The sequence below is a fragment of the Phasianus colchicus genome, chromosome 1 (genome assembly GCF_987193195.1).
Source record: "Phasianus colchicus chromosome 1, bPhaCol1.hap1.1, whole genome shotgun sequence".
Classification (NCBI taxonomy): domain Eukaryota; kingdom Metazoa; phylum Chordata; class Aves; order Galliformes; family Phasianidae; genus Phasianus; species Phasianus colchicus.
In genome coordinates this window covers 194,144,731-194,165,970 of record NC_143436.1, presented here as the reverse complement: position 1 = coordinate 194,165,970, position 21,240 = coordinate 194,144,731, and the positions used below count along the sequence as shown (strand labels likewise).

Here is a 21,240-nt window from a genome sequence, read left to right as displayed (position 1 = left end):
TGCTGAGGATTCCCAGTGTGCCCTGGATGCTTCCCGGCGTGCTGCAGGACTCACAGCACCTCCCTGTGTGCTCTGGGGGATGCTGCACTACCTCAGCAGGATGTGGGCTCCCACTCGGGATGTGCTCTCTCCCCCTGGGGCATGGCTGGCTGTGGGCACCTGCAGCCACCGGTGCCTCTTCTCCCCCGGCCCAGGGCCCTTCCTCCTCCCCAGGCGCGTGCCCCCAAAACCTACACAACAGCACTCTCCTGCACCAACGCCTTTCGTGCTGCCGCTCTCCCAGACCCACTGCCACCACAATGACACAGGCTGCAGGAGTGATGATTTTATTTATCGCATGCACGCTTGAAAATGGAGGTGATGATCCCGGAGATGTTGGCATGCGCTCAGTGGAAGACGTTGTTGTCATCAAGGAGTTTTCTGCTCACGAACCTTTGGTGGACTGAGGCGTGGGGGATTTTGGCAAGGTGGGAATGTAGGCAGCTCTGTTCCTCGCCTCTTTTTTCCTGCTCCTGTAGGAGAAATGACCGAGTATATTGCTGTTATTTGCATGGAAATGCCTGTTGGGAATTGCTCCCTCCTTCCCTGTGCTGTCCCACGTGCCCCTGGGAATTTTCCACAAACTAATCTGGGGTTGCTATGGCACGTACTCATCTCTAGAACTTGACTGGAGAGATGCATCTAAGTGTCGCATCTCTCTAGCCACGTGGGTGATCCAAAGCCACCCCCTGACAGCCAGGGCAGTTCAGACCTCTCAGGTCAGACCAGGAGGAGGGCAGGAGGCGTTCCAGGCACACAGCAGGAATTTCCACGGTGCAGCAGGGCAGAGAATGACCATGGAGGAGCATCAGAGACAAAGCGTTATCGACTGACCACAGCCCCCACTCCATGTTCCCCTGCTCTGCTGGGAGGGGAGAAGGTAGAAGAGGGTGGATGGGGAGGAAGTGTTTTTAGTTTGCTTTTAGTTCTCATTATTCTACTCCTACTAACTGGCATCAAATCCTAACTGGTATCTTCCCCGAGTTGAGCTTGTTTTGCCCAGGATGGCAGACAGTGAGACATCTCTCTATACTTAACTTGACCCACGTCCTCTTATTTTCCTTCTCCTGCTAAGGAGGGGGAGTGAGAGCAGGAGGGTGGGCACCTGACTGGCAGCCGTGGCCCGCTCGCCACACCTGGACGCTTGGAGAAAAATGGAGGCCGAGCTGCCCAGGACAGACATCACCGAGTCATTCTCTTGTGGCTGGGGTTGGCTGCCTCTCTGATGCCATACATCAAGCTCAACACCCAATCTCAGTGGGAAAATGCAGTCTGTGTACACCTGGGATATACCTGCAAGTAGAGAATGTTGTCTTTGGAGATGGCTTCCATCAAGTCCTTACTGAGGGAGAGTTCGCTGTGCAGGTGGCTGGCTTCTGCCACAGCCTCATGCGGTGGAGTGCTACAGGCTGCCCTCCCGCTGCCTGTAGAATAGCACGTAGGCAGTGTCCTTGGGGTATAAAGAAGCCAGCTTGCTGACTGATTCAAAGGAGTGGGTGGAAACCGTGGCGTCGTTGAAGAAGTACCACGGGATTTCAGAGTCCAACTGCTTGCCAGAAGCCCGTTTTGGTGTCCCATCCCGGGGCGGTGCCTGGGGCCCGGTATCAGTGCACTCTCTGGAGAAGCAGTAGTAGTGGCCGCTCTGGGAGGTGATGCCCGAATGCACCACCACGCTGCAGAGATCGTACACGGCGGGCACGAAGGTGCTGCCCAGGTCAGCCGCGTCCTTCCCATGCCAGCAAATGTCCTCAGTTTCCTCTGGGCTGACGAGGATGGGCAGTTTAAGCACCGCAGGGATGGAGACACTGTCCAGGATCTTAATCCTCTTCATGGTCTGCGAGTCGAAGGAGAACCGCAGGAGTGTGAGGATGAGGTAGTGCGGGCCCTCTGTCAGCTCTGTCACCTTCTCAGCATCCTGCAAGGAAGCACATTTCTCGCAGTGGTATTGATTCCCTGCTGTCAATCTCTCCGGGGACAGAAAATAGTTGATTAAATCCGAGACGGATCGAGAGTCCTTAGGAGCGCGTGTCTGCTTCCCAAAAGCCAAGTGAGGATGTTTGGTTGTATCCACAGAGGTGCTTCTTGGTCTCCATACAGGCCTATCCGGAGGGGGGAAGGCCAACGACAGGTCTGTGAAGGCTTCTTCTCTAGAGGAGATGTTCAAACACTTCAAGCAACGAATCTTTGTCACCATTTTTCCCCCAAACATCTTCTCAATCAATGTCTTGTTGAAGGAATGACGCTCCCTGGCTTGAGACATCAAGCTGGATTCCGTCAGTTTCTGGTAGTAGATGCTCTTTCCAGTTTTCTCTTCTTCATGTAATCTTTGGCAGAAGAAAAAAGATGGCAACATAGAGCAATAAAAGCTAAAGAACGAGTTTCTACGTGTATGGTATCTGCTCTCCGCTCGTCACAGTAAACGTGTGATAGGTAACGGGTCTGTGCACACGGGTCTGATGCCAAGTGTGGTGTTGCAGAAAGCAGAGATGGTCAGTGTGCATTGACCCCACTTCCAGGGGCATCACCAGGACACTGGGGATTTGGGATTTTTAGGTGAAAGAAAGAAAGGCAAAACCAGCATTTTAAAGAGGAGGCTTGTCAGGCAAACACTTTTCCACTGAACTGGGTGCAATTTCAGAAATTTTCAAGCTGGCTTCATTTCTTACCCCCAGCTGGGCACAAACAGTTCTACGAAGAAGCCCCGGACTGGTTTTCCCATTTTTACACCAAATCTCTCAGACCTCAGCCACGTGCACCTCTCCCACGGGAGTCAGCATTTCATATTACGCTATGTCTTGGGGCCTCATCATGTCTGGGCTCCAAAATTGGAGTGCTTGCCACATACCGATTCAGCAGGTACTTGAGATACTCCGAGCAGTCCTGCTGAGCACCAGGGGTAAACCAGGGTGGCCGGGAGGCAGAGAGGAAGCTGTCGGGTGAGACGGCAGGTCGCTGGAACCGAGACGGAAAAACACATTTAATCCACTGGATCTCACTTCATATAGGAGAAGACTTGCTTCGTTTGCTGCATCCAGCACTGAAAGGATGAACGTCAGCCCTGCTGAACATCCTTTTGCTGGACTGTCATGAGGAGAAGAGCTTCTATGTGCTCACTTTTACCAACGCCTGTCACTCAGGTACTCATATGAACTATCCATGCATTTATTTCATCATTCAGTTTCAAAATGGTTTGTGCTCCTGACCCAGAGACGTCTACCTAATTCAGCCTGAACTGAATTTGATCCTTAATTTGATACCAAGTCCATTTAAGAAAAAAAAAATCCACTCGACTTCCACCCATCCTTCTGATCACTGCAGGCAGGTAATCTGCATTACTGGATGATGTAATCAGTGCCATTCGGCAATTGTTGTCTAATTAATATGCTGAAAGGCCCATCATTGGCTGGAGAAATGACTTTAAGTGCTGGCCCAAAAGAAAAATAACTAGAGGGATTACAGGAAATTACTGGGAAGTTATTAACTGCGAGCTACACAGCAAGCAAGTCTGCTAATGCATCAAACACACCGTAACCTGCTTTGAACAAACAGGCTCTTTTACGACCAAATACTCCTCAAGTTAAGATGTTCTCGATATTACCCCCTGAAAGTGATCTGTAATGGATCTGTAATGGTGCAGCACCACAATGTAACGAGCCAGGGTTGCCAGTCAAGTCTTGGGAAATGGAGAGGTACAGGAAAGTGGGTCAACAGCAAGTGAAAATTCAAAGCTGTGTCTCTGGGGGACAGACGGGTGTTTTCACAAATGGACCTGGACATGACCCATCTGGAGTCACTCACGTTAAATTTCAGGCTGGTGAAGAAAGCGCTCGTAATTAATCTGTTTGTGGGTTAATTTGTTTTACTTTCCCTCGGATACAAAAGATTCATAACATCTGGAATCCAAGGGTTTGTTGCTCGTGTAGCTTTTGGTCTTTGGTTTTTTGGTCTGCCAAAGCTAATTTTAAGGCATTTTCTACTGATTGACTGCAGTTTGCAGTGAGGCAAGGGGACAAACATGTTACTCGGGTCTTCTTCCTTGCTGCACAGCAAGAAACAGAAAGTGCTGTTTTACACCAACAGGCTTTTCAGTTGGCCACGCATATAAACTATTACCAAATGGATTTCATTGTCAAAACTATTAGTTATTGTGTCCGTCAAAGCCAGGATGGACAGAGGCAGCCTGGTGTGAACACAGCTCACTTTCATGGATGACAGGAGCTGCAGACTCACTTTGCCTCCTCCACCCCCAAAATTAGCCTCTTTCCTGTCAACAAAATTTGCCCCATTACAAAAATGCACCCAGATCCACAACTCCTTATCAGCACATCGGAGCTGATGCAGGAAGCAACTTGGAGACGAGCCATTCCACGGCCGACAGGCCAAACAAATAACTAGAACATGAAATAATTACCTGACTGTGCTCCAAAAGTGCAAAGAGCGACCGGAGTTCTGTCATCAGGGGCTGGGAGATGCCCCCACTTAAATTCAACACCGAATGCCGAAAGCTGCAAAAGACAACAAGAGATGCAAACCAAGATGGACAATTAGAGTGGAAAGCACAATGCCAGGGCAGAGAGCAACCCTGGAGCAGTCCTAAGTGGGAACAAGGGAGCAACAACTCACTCCGAAGCCATGAAAAGAGCCTGGATGACACTGTTCACGTAGCAAGTGTTTCCCATGTTAATTAAGCCAGTCTTCCCTTTCTCTGATTTGCAGGCCAGGGGTGGGTAGAAGCAGGCCGGCTCATTCTTCTGGGAGGTCCCAGCATTTGGTCCCAAGAGATGTTTAATCGGGTCTTCCTCTGGAGCTGGAAGAGCCTTGGAAAGAGAGATCAGTGACACCAATCGTTATCTTTCTGATGGGCAAATGCAAAGCTCCTCTGCAGGAGGTGTTCGTGGCACAGCTTATCCTCATGCTCTTCACCTCGAGTACTGTCTGCAGTTTTGCGCCCCTCATTACAAGAAGGACATTGAGGCCCTGGAACGGGTCCAGAGAAGGGCAATGGAACTGGTGAGAGGTCTGGAGCACAAGTCTTAGAAGGAGCGGCTGAGGAAGCTGGGATTGTTTAGTCTGGAGAAGAGGAGGCTCAGAGGAGACCTCATTGCACTCCACAAGTTCCCGAAGGGAGGTTGTGATGAGGAGGGGTTTGGCCTCTTCTCCCAGGCAACAAACAGGACCCGAGGAAATGGCCGCAAGTTGCGCCCGGGGAGATTTAGATTAGACACAAGGAAAAACTTTTTCTCTCAGGGAGTTGTCAGGCGCTGGAATGGATTGTGCAGGAAGGTGGTGGAGTCTGTTTGTCCTGTACCCAGGAAGCGAAAGGGCATGGGCACAGTGAAAGGGATGCAGGCTGGTTTTGCAGAGTATCACCCTGCAGGGCTCCGATTATAACAGAGCATTGCCAGCCTCGCAGGACTGCTTGGGGCAGCCGGCGGGGCTCACGCCACCTCTGGCATGGCCCTGCTTTGCACAGAGGTCTCCCACTGTGTGACAGCCCCATGGCTGGCAAGTCCCTGGGGAGAACTTATGGGCCTCTGGTGGTCTGCTTCCCTTGGATGTCCTCACGAATATGGTTCCCTGCTCCCCAGCCATGGTACCCTCCCTGCACAATGCATCTCCATCGCTCACCTCTGCCCAAGGCCTTCTTAATCTTCTCCAGAGGCTGCAGGCAGTCCAGTGAAGGCACAGAATGCAGATGTCGATCAAGGATTCTGTAAGGAGCCAGGCTCTCCTTTGCACAAGGTAGTCCCAAAGGTAGACCAGGATGGCAGGCAAGCCGTAGGCCTTCTGCTTGGTGCCTGGGGACGGCTGCTTTGGGCCCTCTGGAACGACCTTGCTGCCCTTGTACCAGACCCATCTGGGGCATCGGGAAGGTCCAAGCCAGCAGGGCCAGTAGGAGGTCAGGATCTTGGTCTCCAGTGGACGCTGCTCCTCAGGAAGGAGCTGGTTTGTCTTCCAGGCCTTGATTCTGGTAGGCCAGGAGATTAGGCCAAACCAGCAGGGCCAGGTGGAGGTCTGGCTCTTGGTCCCCACTGGGTGTTGCTCCTCGGTTAGGAGCTGTTTTGTCTTCCTGCCCTCAGTCCTGTCGGGGCAGGACGTTAGGCGAAACCAGCAGAGCCAGGTGGAGGTCTGGCTCTTGGTCCCCACTGGATGCTGTTCCTCGGGAAGGACCTGGTTTCTCTTCCTCTCCTCGATCCGGTCGGAGCAGGAGGTTAGACCAAACCAGCAGGGCCAGGTGGAGGTCTGGCTCTTGGTCCTAACCAGATGCTGCTCCTCGGGAAGGACTGGGTTTGTCTTCCTGCCCTCAGTCCTGTCGGGGCAGGAGGCCAGGCCAATCCAGCAAAGCCAGGTGGAGGTCTGGCTCTTGGTCCCCACTGGATGCTCTTCCTCAGGAAGGAGCTGGTTTCCCTTCCTCTCTTCAATCCTGATGGGACAGGAGGTTAAGCCAAACCAGCAGGGCCAGGTGGAGGTCTGGCACTTGGTCTCCTCTGTACACTGCTCCTCAGGAAGGAGCTTGTTTGTCTTCTTTCCCTCAGTCCTGTCAGGGCATGAGGCTAGGCCAAGCCAGCAGGGCCAGGTGGAGGTCAGGATCTTGGTCTCCACTGGATGCTCTTCCTCAGGAAGGAGCTGGTTTCCCTTCCTCTCTTCGATCCTGATGGGACAGGAGGTTAAGCCAAACCAGCAGGGCCAGGTGGAGGTCTGGCACTTGGTCTCCTCTGTACACTGCTCCTCACGAAGGAGCTTGTTTGTCTTCTTTCCCTCAGTCCTGTCAGGGCATGAGGCTAGGCCAAGCCAGCAGGGCCAGGTGGAGGTCTGGCTCTTGGTCCCCACTGGATGCTCTTCCTCAGGAAGGAGCTGGTTTCCCTTCCTCTCTTCGATCCTGTCGGAGCAGGAGGTTAGACCAAACCAGCAGGGCCAGAAGGAGGTCTGGCTCTTGGTCCTAACCAGATGCTGCTCCTCAGGAAGGAGCTGGTTTTTCTTCTTGCCCTCAGTCCTGTCGGGACAGGAGTCTAGGCCAATCCAGCAGAGCCAGGTGGCGGTCTGGCTTCTGGTCCCCACTGGATGCTGCTCCTCAGGAAGGACCGGGATCGTCTTCCTCTCCTCAGTCCTGTCGGGGCAGGTGGTGAGGCCAAACCAGCAAGGCCAGGTGGAGGTCTGGCTCTTGGTCCCCACTGGATGCTGCTCCTCAGGAACATCCAGCTTCTGGTCCCAATTCCAGACCCAGCTGAGACGGCTGACATAGCCCGGTCCATGTCCCCCAAATGGAGACATGGTCAGAGCCAAGGCCAGGATGAATGCCAGGCTGAGCTTCATCCTGTTCTCTCCCAGAGAACAATCTCAACGCACAAATGGCTGTCACCCAGAGCAGAGCTCCAGCAATGACCACCAGCACGGAGCGGCCGCTCCACGAGTCTGAGCTGGGGGAGGCTGCCAGTGTGACTCGAGGAAGACTGATGTCATGCCCTGCTCTATGATGTCACAGTGCCTTTCCCCTGCGCTGGCCATAGGATTCCCAGCATGCCCTGGTGGATACCCTGGTGGATTGTTTAGATATGGATCTCATCAAGGCAGAGGATCAAAGCTCAGAGAATTCCTCCATGTGCCACGCCAGCAAAGCAGGAAGGCGACACGGCAGAAGCCGGAAGGTTTTGGAAACCTCCGTGGACGCAAGTTTAATGAACTACTCTGAACAATAGCCAGATACAGTGTGCTTTTTTCTAACTTGAGCTGCTCAAAATGGAGCAGCTTCAGCTCCATTTTGATTTCACATCAGCAGCACTTTCAGCCTAGCAGACTTAAATACAAGAAGCATGCTCTGCTATTCATCCAGAAAAAAATAGCAATGGCATTGCCATCTAGATTTGGAGCAGCGTGGCTCCTGGGCATGGAGGAGGGCCCTGATGTACCCGTCTCGGGGCTGGGGACTCAACACCCAAATCCCACAACACCGTCCGACCTCTGCTTCCTCCCATCCAACGAATCGTCGAATCATAGCAACACAGAATGGTTAGGGTTGGAAGGGACATTGAAGGTCATCTAGTTCCAGCCCCCCTGCTAGAGGCAGGGACACCTCCCTGTAGACCACGTTGCTCACAGCCCCATCCAGCCTGGCCTTGATTGCCTCTCGAGTGGGGCATCCACAACCTCTCTGGGCAACCCGTGCCAGTCTCTCACCACCCTCCTGGTGGTGAGATAAGAATCCAAGCGATAAGAATCCAAGGGGTCTGGAACCAGACCAGGGAGGCTGAGCCGCCGTGCCTCAGGCTCTCCCTCCGTTTTCCAGCAGCTCTTGCTGTGGTTTTTTGCCGCCATTTTTCCTTCCTGGGAAGGCTCGGCTCCCTCGCTGCAGGCCTCTGCTACGAAGCTGATCCGCACGGCGTCTTTGCGGAACTGGCCCTGCTGAGGATTCCCAGTGTGCCCTGGATGCTTCCCGGCGTGCTGCAGGACTCACAGCACCTCCCTGTGTGCTCTGGGGGATGCTGCACTACCTCAGCAGGATGTGGGCTCCCACTCGGGATGTGCTCTCTCCCCCTGGGGCATGGCTGGCTGTGGGCACCTGCAGCCACCGGTGCCTCTTCTCCCCCGGCCCAGGGCCCTTCCTCCTCCCCAGGCGCGTGCCCCCAAAACCTACACAGCAGCACTCTCCTGCACCAACGCCTTTCGTGCTGCCGCTCTCCCAGACCCACTGCCACCACAATGACACAGGCTGCAGGAGTGATGATTTTATTTATCGCATGCACGCTTGAAAATGGAGGTGATGATCCCGGAGATGTTGGCATGCGCTCAGTGGAAGACGTTGTTGTCATCAAGGAGTTTTCTGCTCACGAACCTTTGGTGGACTGAGGCGTGGGGGATTTTGGCAAGGTGGGAATGTAGGCAGCTCTGTTCCTCGCCTCTTTTTTCCTGCTCCTGTAGGAGAAATGACCGAGTATATTGCTGTTATTTGCATGGAAATGCCTATTGGGAATTGCTCCCTCCTTCCCTGTGCTGTCCCACGCGCCCCTGGGAATTTTCCCCAAACTAATCTGGGGTTGCTATGGCACGTACTCATCTCTAGAACTTGACTGGAGAGATGCATCTAAGTGTCGCATCTCTCTAGCCACGTGGGTGATCCAAAGCCACCCCCTGACAGCCAGGGCAGTTCAGACCTCTCAGGTCAGACCAGGAGGAGGGCAGGAGGCGTTCCAGGCACACAGCAGGAATTTCCACGGTGCAGCAGGGCAGAGAATGACCATGGAGGAGCATCAGAGACAAAGCGTTATCGACTGACCACAGCCCCCACTCCATGTTCCCCTGCTTTGCTGGGAGGGGAGAAGGTAGAAAAGGGTGGATGGGGAGGAAGTGTTTTTAGTTTGCTTTTAGTTCTCATTATTCTACTCCTACTAACTGGCATCAAATCCTAACTGGTATCTTCCCCGAGTTGAGCTTGTTTTGCCCAGGATGGCAGACAGTGAGACATCTCTCTATACTTAACTTGACCCACGTCCTCTTATTTTCCTTCTCCTGCTAAGGAGGGGGAGTGAGAGCAGGCGTGTGGGCACCTGACTGGCAGCCGTGGTCCACTCGCCACACCTGGACGCTTGGAGAAAAATGGAGGCCGAGCTGCCCAGGACAGACATCACCGAGTCATTCTCTTGTGGCTGGGGTTGGCTGCCTCTCTGATGCCATACATCAAGCTCAACACCCAATCTCAGTGGGAAAATGCAGTCTGTGTACACCTGGGATATACCTGCAAGTAGAGAATGTTGTCCTTGGAGATGGCTTCCATCAAGTCCTTACTGAGGGAGAGTTCGCTGTGCAGGTGGCTGGCTTCTGCCACAGCCTCATGCGGTGGAGTGCTACAGGCTGCCCTCCCGCTGCCTGTAGAATAGCACGTAGGCAGTGTCCTTGGGGTATAAAGAAGCCAGCTTGCTGACTGATTCAAAGGAGTGGGTGGAAACCGTGGCGTCGTTGAAGAAGTACCACGGGATTTCAGAGTCCAACTGCTTGCCAGAAGCCCGTTTTGGTGTCCCATCCCGGGGCGGTGCCTGGGGCCCGGTATCAGTGCACTCTCTGGAGAAGCAGTAGTAGTGGCCGCTCTGGGAGGTGATGCCCGAATGCACCACCACGCTGCAGAGATCGTACACGGCGGGCACGAAGGTGCTGCCCAGGTCAGCCGCGTCCTTCCCATGCCAGCAAATGTCCTCAGTTTCCTCTGGGCTGACGAGGATGGGCAGTTTAAGCACCACAGGGATGGAGACACTGTCCAGGATCTTAATCCTCTTCATGGTCTGCGGGTCGAAGGAGAACCGCAGGAGTGTGAGGATGAGGTAGTGCGGGCCCTCTGCCAGCTCTGTCACTTTCTCAGCATCCTGCAAGGAAGCACATTTCTCGCAGTGGTATTGATTCCCTGCTGTCAATCTCTCCGGGGACAGAAAATAGTTGATTAAATCCGAGACGGATCGAGAGTCCTTAGGAGCGCGTGTCTGCTTCCCAAAAGCCAAGTGAGGATGTTTGGTTGTATCCACAGAGGTGCTTCTTGGTCTCCATACAGGCCTATCCGGAGGGGGGAAGGCCAACGACAGGTCTGTGAAGGCTTCTTCTCTAGAGGAGATGTTCAAACACTTCAAGCAACGAATCTTTGTCACCATTTTTCCCCCAAACATCTTCTCAATCAATGTCTTGTTGAAGGAATGACGCTCCCTGGCTTGAGACATCAAGCTGGATTCCGTCAGTTTCTGGTAGTAGATGCTCTTTCCAGTTTTCTCTTCTTCATGTAATCTTTGGCAGAAGAAAAAAGATGGCAACATAGAGCAATAAAAGCTAAAGAACGAGTTTCTACGTGTATGGTATCTGCTCTCCGCTCGTCACAGTAAACGTGTGATAGGTAACGGGTCTGTGCACACGGGTCTGATGCCAAGTGTGGTGTTGCAGAAAGCAGAGATGGTCAGTGTGCATTGACCCCACTTCCAGGGGCATCACCAGGACACTGGGGATTTGGGATTTTTAGGTGAAAGAAAGAAAGGCAAAACCAGCATTTTAAAGAGGAGGCTTGTCAGGCAAACACTTTTCCACTGAACTGGGTGCAATTTCAGAAATTTTCAAGCTGGCTTCATTTCTTACCCCCAGCTGGGCACAAACAGTTCTACGAAGAAGCCCCGGACTGGTTTTCCCATTTTTACACCAAATCTCTCAGACCTCAGCCACGTGCACCTCTCCCACGGGAGTCAGCATTTCATATTACGCTATGTCTTGGGGCCTCATCATGTCTGGGCTCCAAAATTGGAGTGCTTGCCACATACCGATTCAGCAGGTACTTGAGATACTCCGAGCAGTCCTGCTGAGCACCAGGGGTAAACCAGGGTGGCCGGGAGGCAGAGAGGAAGCTGTCGGGTGAGACGGCAGGTCGCTGGAACCGAGACGGAAAAACACATTTAATCCACTGGATCTCACTTCATATAGGAGAAGACTTGCTTCGTTTGCTGCATCCAGCACTGAAAGGATGAACGTCAGCCCTGCTGAACATCCTTTTGCTGGACTGTCATGAGGAGAAGAGCTTCTATGTGCTCACTTTTACCAACGCCTGTCACTCAGGTACTCATATGAACTATCCATGCATTTATTTCATCATTCAGTTTCAAAATGGTTTGTGCTCCTGACCCAGAGACGTCTACCTAATTCAGCCTGAACTGAATTTGATCCTTAATTTGATACCAAGTCCATTTAAGAAAAAAAAAATCCACTCGACTTCCACCCATCCTTCTGATCACTGCAGGCAGGTAATCTGCATTACTGGATGATGTAATCAGTGCCATTCGGCAATTGTTGTCTAATTAATATGCTGAAAGGCCCATCATTGGCTGGAGAAATGACTTTAAGTGCTGGCCCAAAAGAAAAATAACTAGAGGGATTACAGGAAATTACTGGGAAGTTATTAACTGCGAGCTACACAGCAAGCAAGTCTGCTAATGCATCAAACACACCGTAACCTGCTTTGAACAAACAGGCTCTTTTACGACCAAATACTCCTCAAGTTAAGATGTTCTCGATATTACCCCCTGAAAGTGATCTGTAATGGATCTGTAATGGTGCAGCACCACAATGTAACGAGCCAGGGTTGCCAGTCAAGTCTTGGGAAATGGAGAGGTACAGGAAAGTGGGTCAACAGCAAGTGAAAATTCAAAGCTGTGTCTCTGGGGGACAGACGGGTGTTTTCACAAATGGACCTGGACATGACCCATCTGGAGTCACTCACGTTAAATTTCAGGCTGGTGAAGAAAGCGCTCGTAATTAATCTGTTTGTGGGTTAATTTGTTTTACTTTCCCTCGGATACAAAAGATTCATAACATCTGGAATCCAAGGGTTTGTTGCTCGTGTAGCTTTTGGTCTTTGGTTTTTTGGTCTGCCAAAGCTAATTTTAAGGCATTTTCTACTGATTGACTGCAGTTTGCAGTGAGGCAAGGGGACAAACATGTTACTCGGGTCTTCTTCCTTGCTGCACAGCAAGAAACAGAAAGTGCTGTTTTACACCAACAGGCTTTTCAGTTGGCCACGCATATAAACTATTACCAAATGGATTTCATTGTCAAAACTATTAGTTATTGTGTCCGTCAAAGCCAGGATGGACAGAGGCAGCCTGGTGTGAACACAGCTCACTTTCATGGATGACAGGAGCTGCAGACTCACTTTGCCTCCTCCACCCCCAAAATTAGCCTCTTTCCTGTCAACAAAATTTGCCCCATTACAAAAATGCACCCAGATCCACAACTCCTTATCAGCACATCGGAGCTGATGCAGGAAGCAACTTGGAGACGAGCCATTCCACGGCCGACAGGCCAAACAAATAACTAGAACATGAAATAATTACCTGACTGTGCTCCAAAAGTGCAAAGAGCGACCGGAGTTCTGTCATCAGGGGCTGGGAGATGCCCCCACTTAAATTCAACACCGAATGCCGAAAGCTGCAAAAGACAACAAGAGATGCAAACCAAGATGGACAATTAGAGTGGAAAGCACAATGCCAGGGCAGAGAGCAACCCTGGTGCAGTCCTAAGTGGGAACAAGGGAGCAACAACTCACTCTGAAGCCATGAAAAGAGCCTGGATGACACTGTTCACGTAGCAAGTGTTTCCCATGTTAATTAAGCCAGTCTTCCCTTTCTCTGATTTGCAGGCCAGGGGTGGGTAGAAGCAGGCCGGCTCATTCTTCTGGGAGGTCCCAGCATTTGGTCCCAAGAGATGTTTAATCGGGTCTTCCTCTGGAGCTGGAAGAGCCTTGGAAAGAGAGATCAGTGACACCAATCGTTATCTTTCTGATGGGCAAATGCAAAGCTCCTCTGCAGGAGGTGTTCGTGGCACAGCTTATCCTCATGCTCTTCACCTCGAGTACTGTCTGCAGTTTTGCGCCCCTCATTACAAGAAGGACATTGAGGCCCTGGAACGGGTCCAGAGAAGGGCAATGGAACTGGTGAGAGGTCTGGAGCACAAGTCTTACGAGGAGCGGCTGAGGAAGCTGAGATTGTTTAGTCTGGAGAAGAGGAGGCTCAGAGGAGACCTCATTGCACTCCACAAGTTCCCGAAGGGAGGTTGTGATGAGGAGGGGTTTGGCCTCTTCTCCCAGGCAACAAACAGGACCCGAGGAAATGGCCGCAAGTTGCGCCCGGGGAGATTTAGATTAGACACAAGGAAAAACTTTTTCTCTCAGGGAGTTGTCAGGCGCTGGAATGGATTGTGCAGGAAGGTGGTGTGTCCTTCTCCTCTGGGCTGCTCTCAAGCCATTCTTTTTCAAACCTGTATCTGCTCTTAGGATGGTCCCAACCCACGTGCGTGCAAGCTAGGAAATGGAGGTGGCAATCTCGGAGAAGTTGGCATGCACTCCGTAGGAGACATTATAGTCATCATGGAGTTTCTGCGCACAAACCTTTGGCGGGCTGAGGTGTGTTCTCCCCCGCTGGCTGACCATCCCCCTGAAAAGAAAAGGCTGTCAGATGGACAGAAGCAGTTCCTGGAAATCACTCTCTCTGTTCTCTGCTCCACCTGCCCCTTAACTTTTGCCTGGCCTACCCACATCAACCGACTGCAGCACTCACTTGCTCTGCTGCCTTTCCTGCTGTCCATCCACAGAATGCACACTCTGGCGCGAGCTGGATGCAGAGTCTGCGAAGGGATTCTCCCCCTTCCCTGTGCTGTGCGCCATCTTCCTGGACTGTTGGATGCTGAGCACTTGCAGGAAGAGTAGGCAAAGGGTCGTCAGCTCAAAGACCTTGAACCTTATTTGATCCTCAATCAGGCAAAGCAGGTTGGAAGCAATTTTGTCATCCATTTCCTGGCACTCAGTTTGTGTGGAAACTGAGACCTTTTGTCCTGTACCCTGGAAGTGAATGCACACAGTGAAAGGGATGCAGTCTCGTTTTGCAGAGTATCACCCTGCAGAGCTCCGATTATCACGGAGCATTGCCAGCCTCGCAGGACTGCTCGGGGCAGCCGGCGGGGCTCACGCCACCTCTGGCATGGCCCTGCTTTGCACAGAGGTCTCCCACTGTGTGACAGCCCCATGGCTGGCAAGTCCCTGGGGAGAACTTATGGGCCTCTGGTGGTCTGCTTCCCTTGGATGTCCTCACGAATATGGTTCCCTGCTCCCCAGCCATGGTACCCTCCCTGCACAATGCATCTCCATCGCTCACCTCTGCCCAAGGCCTTCTTAATCTTCTCCAGAGGCTGCAGGCAGTCCAGTGAAGGCACAGAATGCAGATGTCGATCAAGGATTCTGTAAGGAGCCAGGCTCTCCTTTGCACAAGGTAGTCCCAAAGGTAGACCAGGATGGCAGGCAAGCCGTAGGCCTTCTGCTTGGTGCCTGGGGACGGCTGCTTTGGGCCCTCTGGAACGACCTTGCTGCCCTTGTACCAGACCCATCTGGGGCATTGGGAAGGTCCAAGCCAGCAGGGCCAGTAGGAGGTCAGGATCTTGGTCCCCACTGGGTGTTGCTCCTCGGGAAGGAGCTGTTTTGTCTTCCTGCCCTCAGTCCTGTCGGGACAGGACGTTAGGCGAAACCAGCAGAGCCAGGTGGAGGTCTGGCTCTTGGTCCCCACTGGATGCTGTTCCTCAGGAAGGACCTGGTTTCTCTTCCTCTCCTCGATCCGGTCGGAGCAGGAGGTTAGACCAAACCAGCAGGGCCAGGTGGAGGTCTGGCTCTTGGTCCTAACCAGATGCTGCTCCTCGGGAAGGACTGGGTTTGTCTTCCTGCCCTCAGTCCTGTCGGGGCAGGAGGCCAGGCCAATCCAGCAAAGCCAGGTGGAGGTCTGGCTCTTGGTCCCCACTGGATGCTGTTCCTTAGGAAGGACCTGGTTTCTCTTCCTGTCCTCGATCCTGAGGGGGCAGGAGGTTAGACCAAACCAGCAGGGCCAGATGGAGGTCTGGCTCTTGGTCCTAACCAGATGCTGCTCCTCGGGAAGGACTGGGTTTGTCTTCCTGCCCTCAGTCCTGTCGGGGCAGGAGGCCAGGCCAATCCAGCAAAGCCAGGTGGAGGTCTGGCTCTTGGTCCCCACTGGATGCTGTTCCTCAGGAAGGACCTGGTTTGTCTTCCTCTCCTCGATCCTGATGGGACAGGAGGTTAAGCCAAACCAGCAGGGCCAGGTGGAGGTCTGGCACTTGGTCCTAACCAGATGCTGCTCCTCAGGAAGGAGCTGGTTTTTCTTCTTGCCCTCAGTCCTGTCGGGGCAGGTGGTTAGGCCAAACCAGCAGAGCCAGGTGGCGGTCTGGCTTCTGGTCCCCACTGGATGCTGCTCCTCAGGAAGGACCGGGATCGTCTTCCTCTCCTCAGTCCTGTCGGGGCAGGTGGTGAGGCCAAACCAGCAAGGCCAGGTGGAGGTCTGGCTCTTGGTCCCCACTGGATGCTGCTCCTCAGGAACATCCAGCTTCTGGTCCCAATTCCAGACCCAGCTGAGACGGCTGACATAGCCCGGTCCATGTCCCCCAAATGGAGACATGGTCAGAGCCAAGGCCAGGATGAATGCCAGGCTGAGCTTCATCCTGTTCTCTCCCAGAGAACAATCTCAACGCACAAATGGCTGTCACCCAGAGCAGAGCTCCAGCAATGACCACCAGCACGGAGCGGCCGCTCCACGAGTCTGAGCTGGGGGAGGCTGCCAGTGTGACTCGAGGAAGACTGATGTCATGCCCTGCTCTATGATGTCACAATGCCTTTCCCCTGCGCTGGCCATAGGATTCCCAGCATGCCCTGGTGGATACCCTGGTGGATTGTTTAGATATGGATCTCATCAAGGCAGAGGATCAAAGCTCAGAGAATTCCTCCATGTGCCACGCCAGCAAAGCAGGAAGGCGACACGGCAGAAGCCGGAAGGTTTTGGAAACCTCCGTGGACGCAAGTTTAATGAACTACTCTGAACAATAGCCAGATACAGTGTGCTTTTTTCTAACTTGAGCTGCTCAAAATGGAGCAGCTTCAGCTCCATTTTGATTTCACATCAGCAGCACTTTCAGCCTAGCAGACTTAAATACAAGAAGCATGCTCTGCTATTCATCCAGAAAAAAATAGCAATGGCATTGCCATCTAGATTTGGAGCAGCGTGGCTCCTGGGCATGGAGGAGGGCCCTGATGTACCCGTCTCGGGGCTGGGGACTCAACACCCAAATCCCACAACCCCGTCCGACCTCTGCTTCCTCCCATCCAACGAATCGTCAAATCATAGCAACACAGAATGGTTAGGGTTGGAAGGGACATTGAAGGTCATCTAGTTCCAGCCCCCCTGCTAGAGGCAGGGACACCTCCCTGTAGACCACGTTGCTCACAGCCCCATCCAGCCTGGCCTTGATTGCCTCTCGAGTGGGGCATCCACAACCTCTCTGGGCAACCCGTGCCAGTCTCTCACCACCCTCCCGGTAAAGAATGTCTTCCTAATATCTAGTCTAAAACTACCCTCTTCTAGTTTAAAGTCCTTTCCCCTTGTCCTGTCACCACTTGCCCGTATAAAAAGTCCCTCCCCAGCTTTCCTGTAGGCCCTTTTCAGGTACTGTGCAGCCACAGGAAGGTCCCCTCAGAGCCTTCTCTTCTCCAGGCCAAAGAGCCCCAACCCTATCAGCCTGTCCTCGTAGGGAAGGTGCTCCAGCCCTCTGATCATCTTCGTGGCACTCCTCTGGTCCCGCTCCAACAGCTCCACGCCCTTCCTGTGTTGGGGCTCCAGCAGGGGATGCACTTCTGCACGTGGGGGCTCACGACAGCAGAGTAGGGGGGTGGAATCACCTCTCTTGCCCTGCTGGTAGCGCTTCTCCTGGCGCGACCCAGGATACAGCTGGCCTTCTGGGCTACAAGCACACGTTGGCAGCTCATACTGAATCTTTCATCAATTGACATGCCCAGGTCCTTCTCCTCAGCGCTGCCCTCAAGCCATTCACTGCCCATCCTGTATCTTTGCTTGGGATTGCCTCGACCCAGGTACAGGACCTTGCACTTGGCCTTGCTGAGCTCCACGAGGTTGGCATGGACCCACCTCTCAAGCCTGTCCAGCTCCCTTTGGAGAGCATCCCTTTCCTCTAGCGTGTCAGCTACACCACTCGGCTTGGTGTTGTCTGCAAACTTGCTGAGGGTGCACTCCGCCCCACTGCCCACCGTTCCCTAGCAAAGCAGTGCATACTGGATAGTTCAGTGCTTTCCTTTCAATTTCTGCGATTCTTCCAGTGCAAACAACAGGAGAAGGAAAATGATTACAGAGTGCAACGGACAACATGAAAGCCTCAGATGTAATTTCAGCTCTGTTAGCAGCTCCTCCATTTGGTGCAGCAGTGAGATCACAGAATCACAGAATCACAGAATCACAGAATCACAGAAACACCAAGGTTGGCAAAGACCTTCAAGATCATCCAGTCCAACCATCCACCTATCACCAACAGTACTCACTAAACCGTGTCTCTCAACACAAAATCTAACCGTTCCTTGAAGATCTCCAGGGTCGGTGACTCCTGCACCTCCCTGGGCCATTCCAGCACCTGACCACTCTTTCAGAAAAGTAGTATTTCCTAGCGTCCAGCCTAAATGTCCCCTGGCACAGCTTGAAGCCATCCCCTCTAGTTCTGTCACCGGTTATACGAGAGAAGAGGCCGACCCCCAGCTCTCTACAAGCTCCCTTCAGGTAGTGACAGAGAGCAATAAGGTCTCCCCTGAGCCTCCTCTTCTCCTGACTGAACAATCCCAGCCCTTCAGTCGCTCCTCATAAGGCCATTGCTGCAGACCCCTCACCAGCTTTGTCGCCCTTCTTTCAACCCGCTCCGGGGCCTCAATGTCTTCCTTGCAGTGAGGGGCCCAAAACTGGACACAGTACTCCAGGTGCGGCCTCACCAGAGCTGAGTACGAGCGGAGGGCGAGAAAGCTCTCGTGTTTTCTAAACATGGCAGGGGAATGCGAGATTACACCGTATTCCACGGTCTAATTGGAACTGAAGCTAAAAATCAAATAACTGAGAGAGGGAGTGTCCAAATGTCATGGTTTTATGATCATTTTTACCGGCATTCTGCATCATAACATCATGTAAACACAGTCAGTTCAAGAGGTAATGCCCCAGTTCCGTGGGCTGCCGGTTTTCCGGTTACGTGGTTCTCAGAAGAGAAGAACTGCATAGCCCGGAGGTGGGCAGAAAAAGAAGGGCCAGTGTGGGGACTCCCAGGCAGTTTCATCTTTCCCTCTGAACTGAAAATGGAAACCAAGGCAAATGCACTGATTGTTGACATGGGGATTGGAGGCTGCCTGGGCTGTAGCGAGCACGCTACGGTTGAGTTCACGCTCCAGAGGGATATGAGACAGGCAAAGGGTAGAATTGGGAAGCTAAAGTTTAGGAAAGCCACACTCCCACTCTTCATGGCGTTATTCAGCAAGAGGCCCTGGGAAACTCATGGGCAAGAGTGTGGAGCAGAGCAAGCAGATGTTGAAGAAAGCTTTCCTCTGGGCACAAGAGCTCTCCATCCCCAGCTGTAGCAAGTCAGGAAAGGAATGCAAGAGACCACTGTGGCTGAACTGGGACCTGCTGGCCAAACTGAAGTGCAAGAAGAAAACGCACAGGCGGTGGAAACGGGCAGGTACCATGAAAAGAGTATAAGGAAAGTGCTCGGCTGTGTAGGGACAGGGTGAGCAAAGCCAAGGTCCGCTTGATCGGAGCTCGGCACAGGGTGCCAAGAAGAACAAGCAAGGCTTCTACAGAGACCTCAACCAGAAAAGGAAAGTCCGGGAGGGCAAATCCTCCCACCGTGGCAAGTGACACGGGCAGGCTGGTAACAACAGACAAGGAAAAGGCTGAGGTGCTTAATAACGTTTTGCCTCGGCCTTCTCTGATAGCTGCTCGTTCCACAGCCCTCAAACATTCTGTTTGGTAGGAGGGCACTGGGGACGCAACGTCCGTCCCACTGTAAACGAAGGTCAGGGGTGTGACCACCTGAGGAACCCGAACATCCACAAGGCTGTGGATGGTCCCGACGAGATGCATCCCAGAGTGCCGAGGGAATTAGCTGATGTCGTTGCCCAGCCACTCCCAATGATATTTGAAAAGCTGCGGCAGTCAGGTGAAGTCCCTGATGACTGGAAAGAAGGGCACATCACGCCATTTTTAAGGAGGGTACAAAGGATGACCCGGGGAACTACCAGCCTGTCAGTCACACCTCTGTGCCGGGGAAGACCATGGAGCAGATCCTCGTGGAAGCACTGCTAAGGCACATGGATGGCAGGGAGGTGGTACGGCAGAGCCAACACTGATTCACCAAGGGCAGGTCCAGCCTGACCAACACAGTGGCCTTCTACCACGGCCTAGCTGCGTCAGTGAACAGCAGGAGAGCCGCTGATGTCATCTCTGGGGACTTCAGTGAGTTTAACATCCAAAGCAGCGTGGCCAGCTGGGTGAGGGAGGTGGTCCTGCCTCTCTACTCTGTGCTAGTGAGGGTTCAGCTGGAGTACTGCTTCCAGATGCGGAGTCCTCAGAACAGGAGAGACAGAAATATGTCAGAGCGCGTCCAGAGGAGGGCCACAAAAAGGATCCAAGGGATGGAACACCTCTCCTACGAGGACAGGCTGAGGTCTGGGGCTGTGCAGCCTGGAGAAGAGAAGGCTGCAAGGTGACCTGTGAGTGGCCATCGTAGCACCTAGTCCCCATTCCCAACCCAGCTTGGTGGTGGACAGCCGTGGGCAAAGGGACTCTGCATGTCCTGCTGCCATCACTGCCCACGTGCTCAGGGGACCCCAGTCCCAGGGATTTTCCATGCAGCTCCACGGACACACGTGGACAAACGCGACTCTCGTGGGCACGCTGGGAATTGCTGGGAGCAGTCACGGAGCCCCAGCGTGTTTGCTCCGTGGGGTGAGTGTCCATGCTGTGCACGTGGGGGAGAGCTGCCTCCGCCGTGGGTTGCAAAAGGACAAAAGAGCTCGCATCTGTTCCCAAAATAGGAGCGGGTTGCCACACATCCCCACTGTCTGCCCTTTGGCCCTTCTGGCAGCACTGGGCAGCGCTGCTGGTTCTGCTTTCAGGTGGGATTTCAGCAGCACCTCCTCACCCCTGGTTTCATCTCTGAGTGTTCTGTGTCCCCTGCAAGCAACTCCAGCATCACTATGGGGCACGAGGAGGTGATGGGGACCAGTCTGAGGCTGCCGAGCCTCATTTGCTGCCCTGTGCCCTGCAGCAGCTCGGGAGGGCAACTCAATTTCAATTAGATTGCATTATATTGTGTTATCTTGCATTCCATTATCATAGATAGTAAAATAAATTTTCCTCCATAGTTTGTTGCTGCCGTTTTTTTCTTCCCTTTGTTCCTTCCCATTGTGGCCAAGGGGTGTGGGGGAGGGGGGTGGGGGGTAGGGGCCTACTGCCCCCTGTTACGGGTATGGATTGATGTAGTTAACTACGTGATATCTGTCCAGGTGCGGGAGAGCCCAGCGGCTTACTCTGCCCTTCCCAGCGCGCTCAGTCACGGCAGCCCGCTCTGAGCGCAGCTCCCAGCTGCGGGGCTGGCGCTGGGGCAGCTGCAGCCCCCGCGGGATGAGCAAGCGACAGGCGGTTCCAAGGGCCATCGCAGCGCTGGGCAAGGGGACGTTTCTGCGGAGCTGTCTCGTCCGGACGCCCGTCCGCGCCCACGTCCCCAGAGGAGTCCAACGGCATTTTGCACGCAGCCGCACGTCCGCCGGCGGGGCCGTCAGCTTCGTGCCGTCGGTGCGGCGCGGCGTTGCTC

At 53.4% G+C, this 21,240-nt stretch overlaps 1 protein-coding gene across 1 annotated transcript; it reads right to left on the bottom strand.

The window, feature by feature from the left end:
• Positions 1-27: 27 nt before the first annotated feature.
• Positions 28-20,595, bottom strand: LOC149920339 (uncharacterized). The gene is given in 17 exon segments (XM_090147255.1): positions 28-512; positions 1,333-1,456; positions 1,458-2,363; positions 2,885-2,991; positions 4,451-4,544; positions 4,663-4,856; positions 5,668-7,359; positions 8,215-8,478; positions 8,836-8,949; positions 9,770-9,893; positions 9,895-10,800; positions 11,322-11,428; positions 12,888-12,981; positions 13,100-13,293; positions 13,940-13,985; positions 14,109-14,389; positions 14,703-20,595. Coding segments are annotated over 17 exon segments (6,717 nt in total). The 5' UTR covers positions 16,047-20,595; the 3' UTR covers positions 28-386.
• Positions 20,596-21,240: the final 645 nt, after the last annotated feature.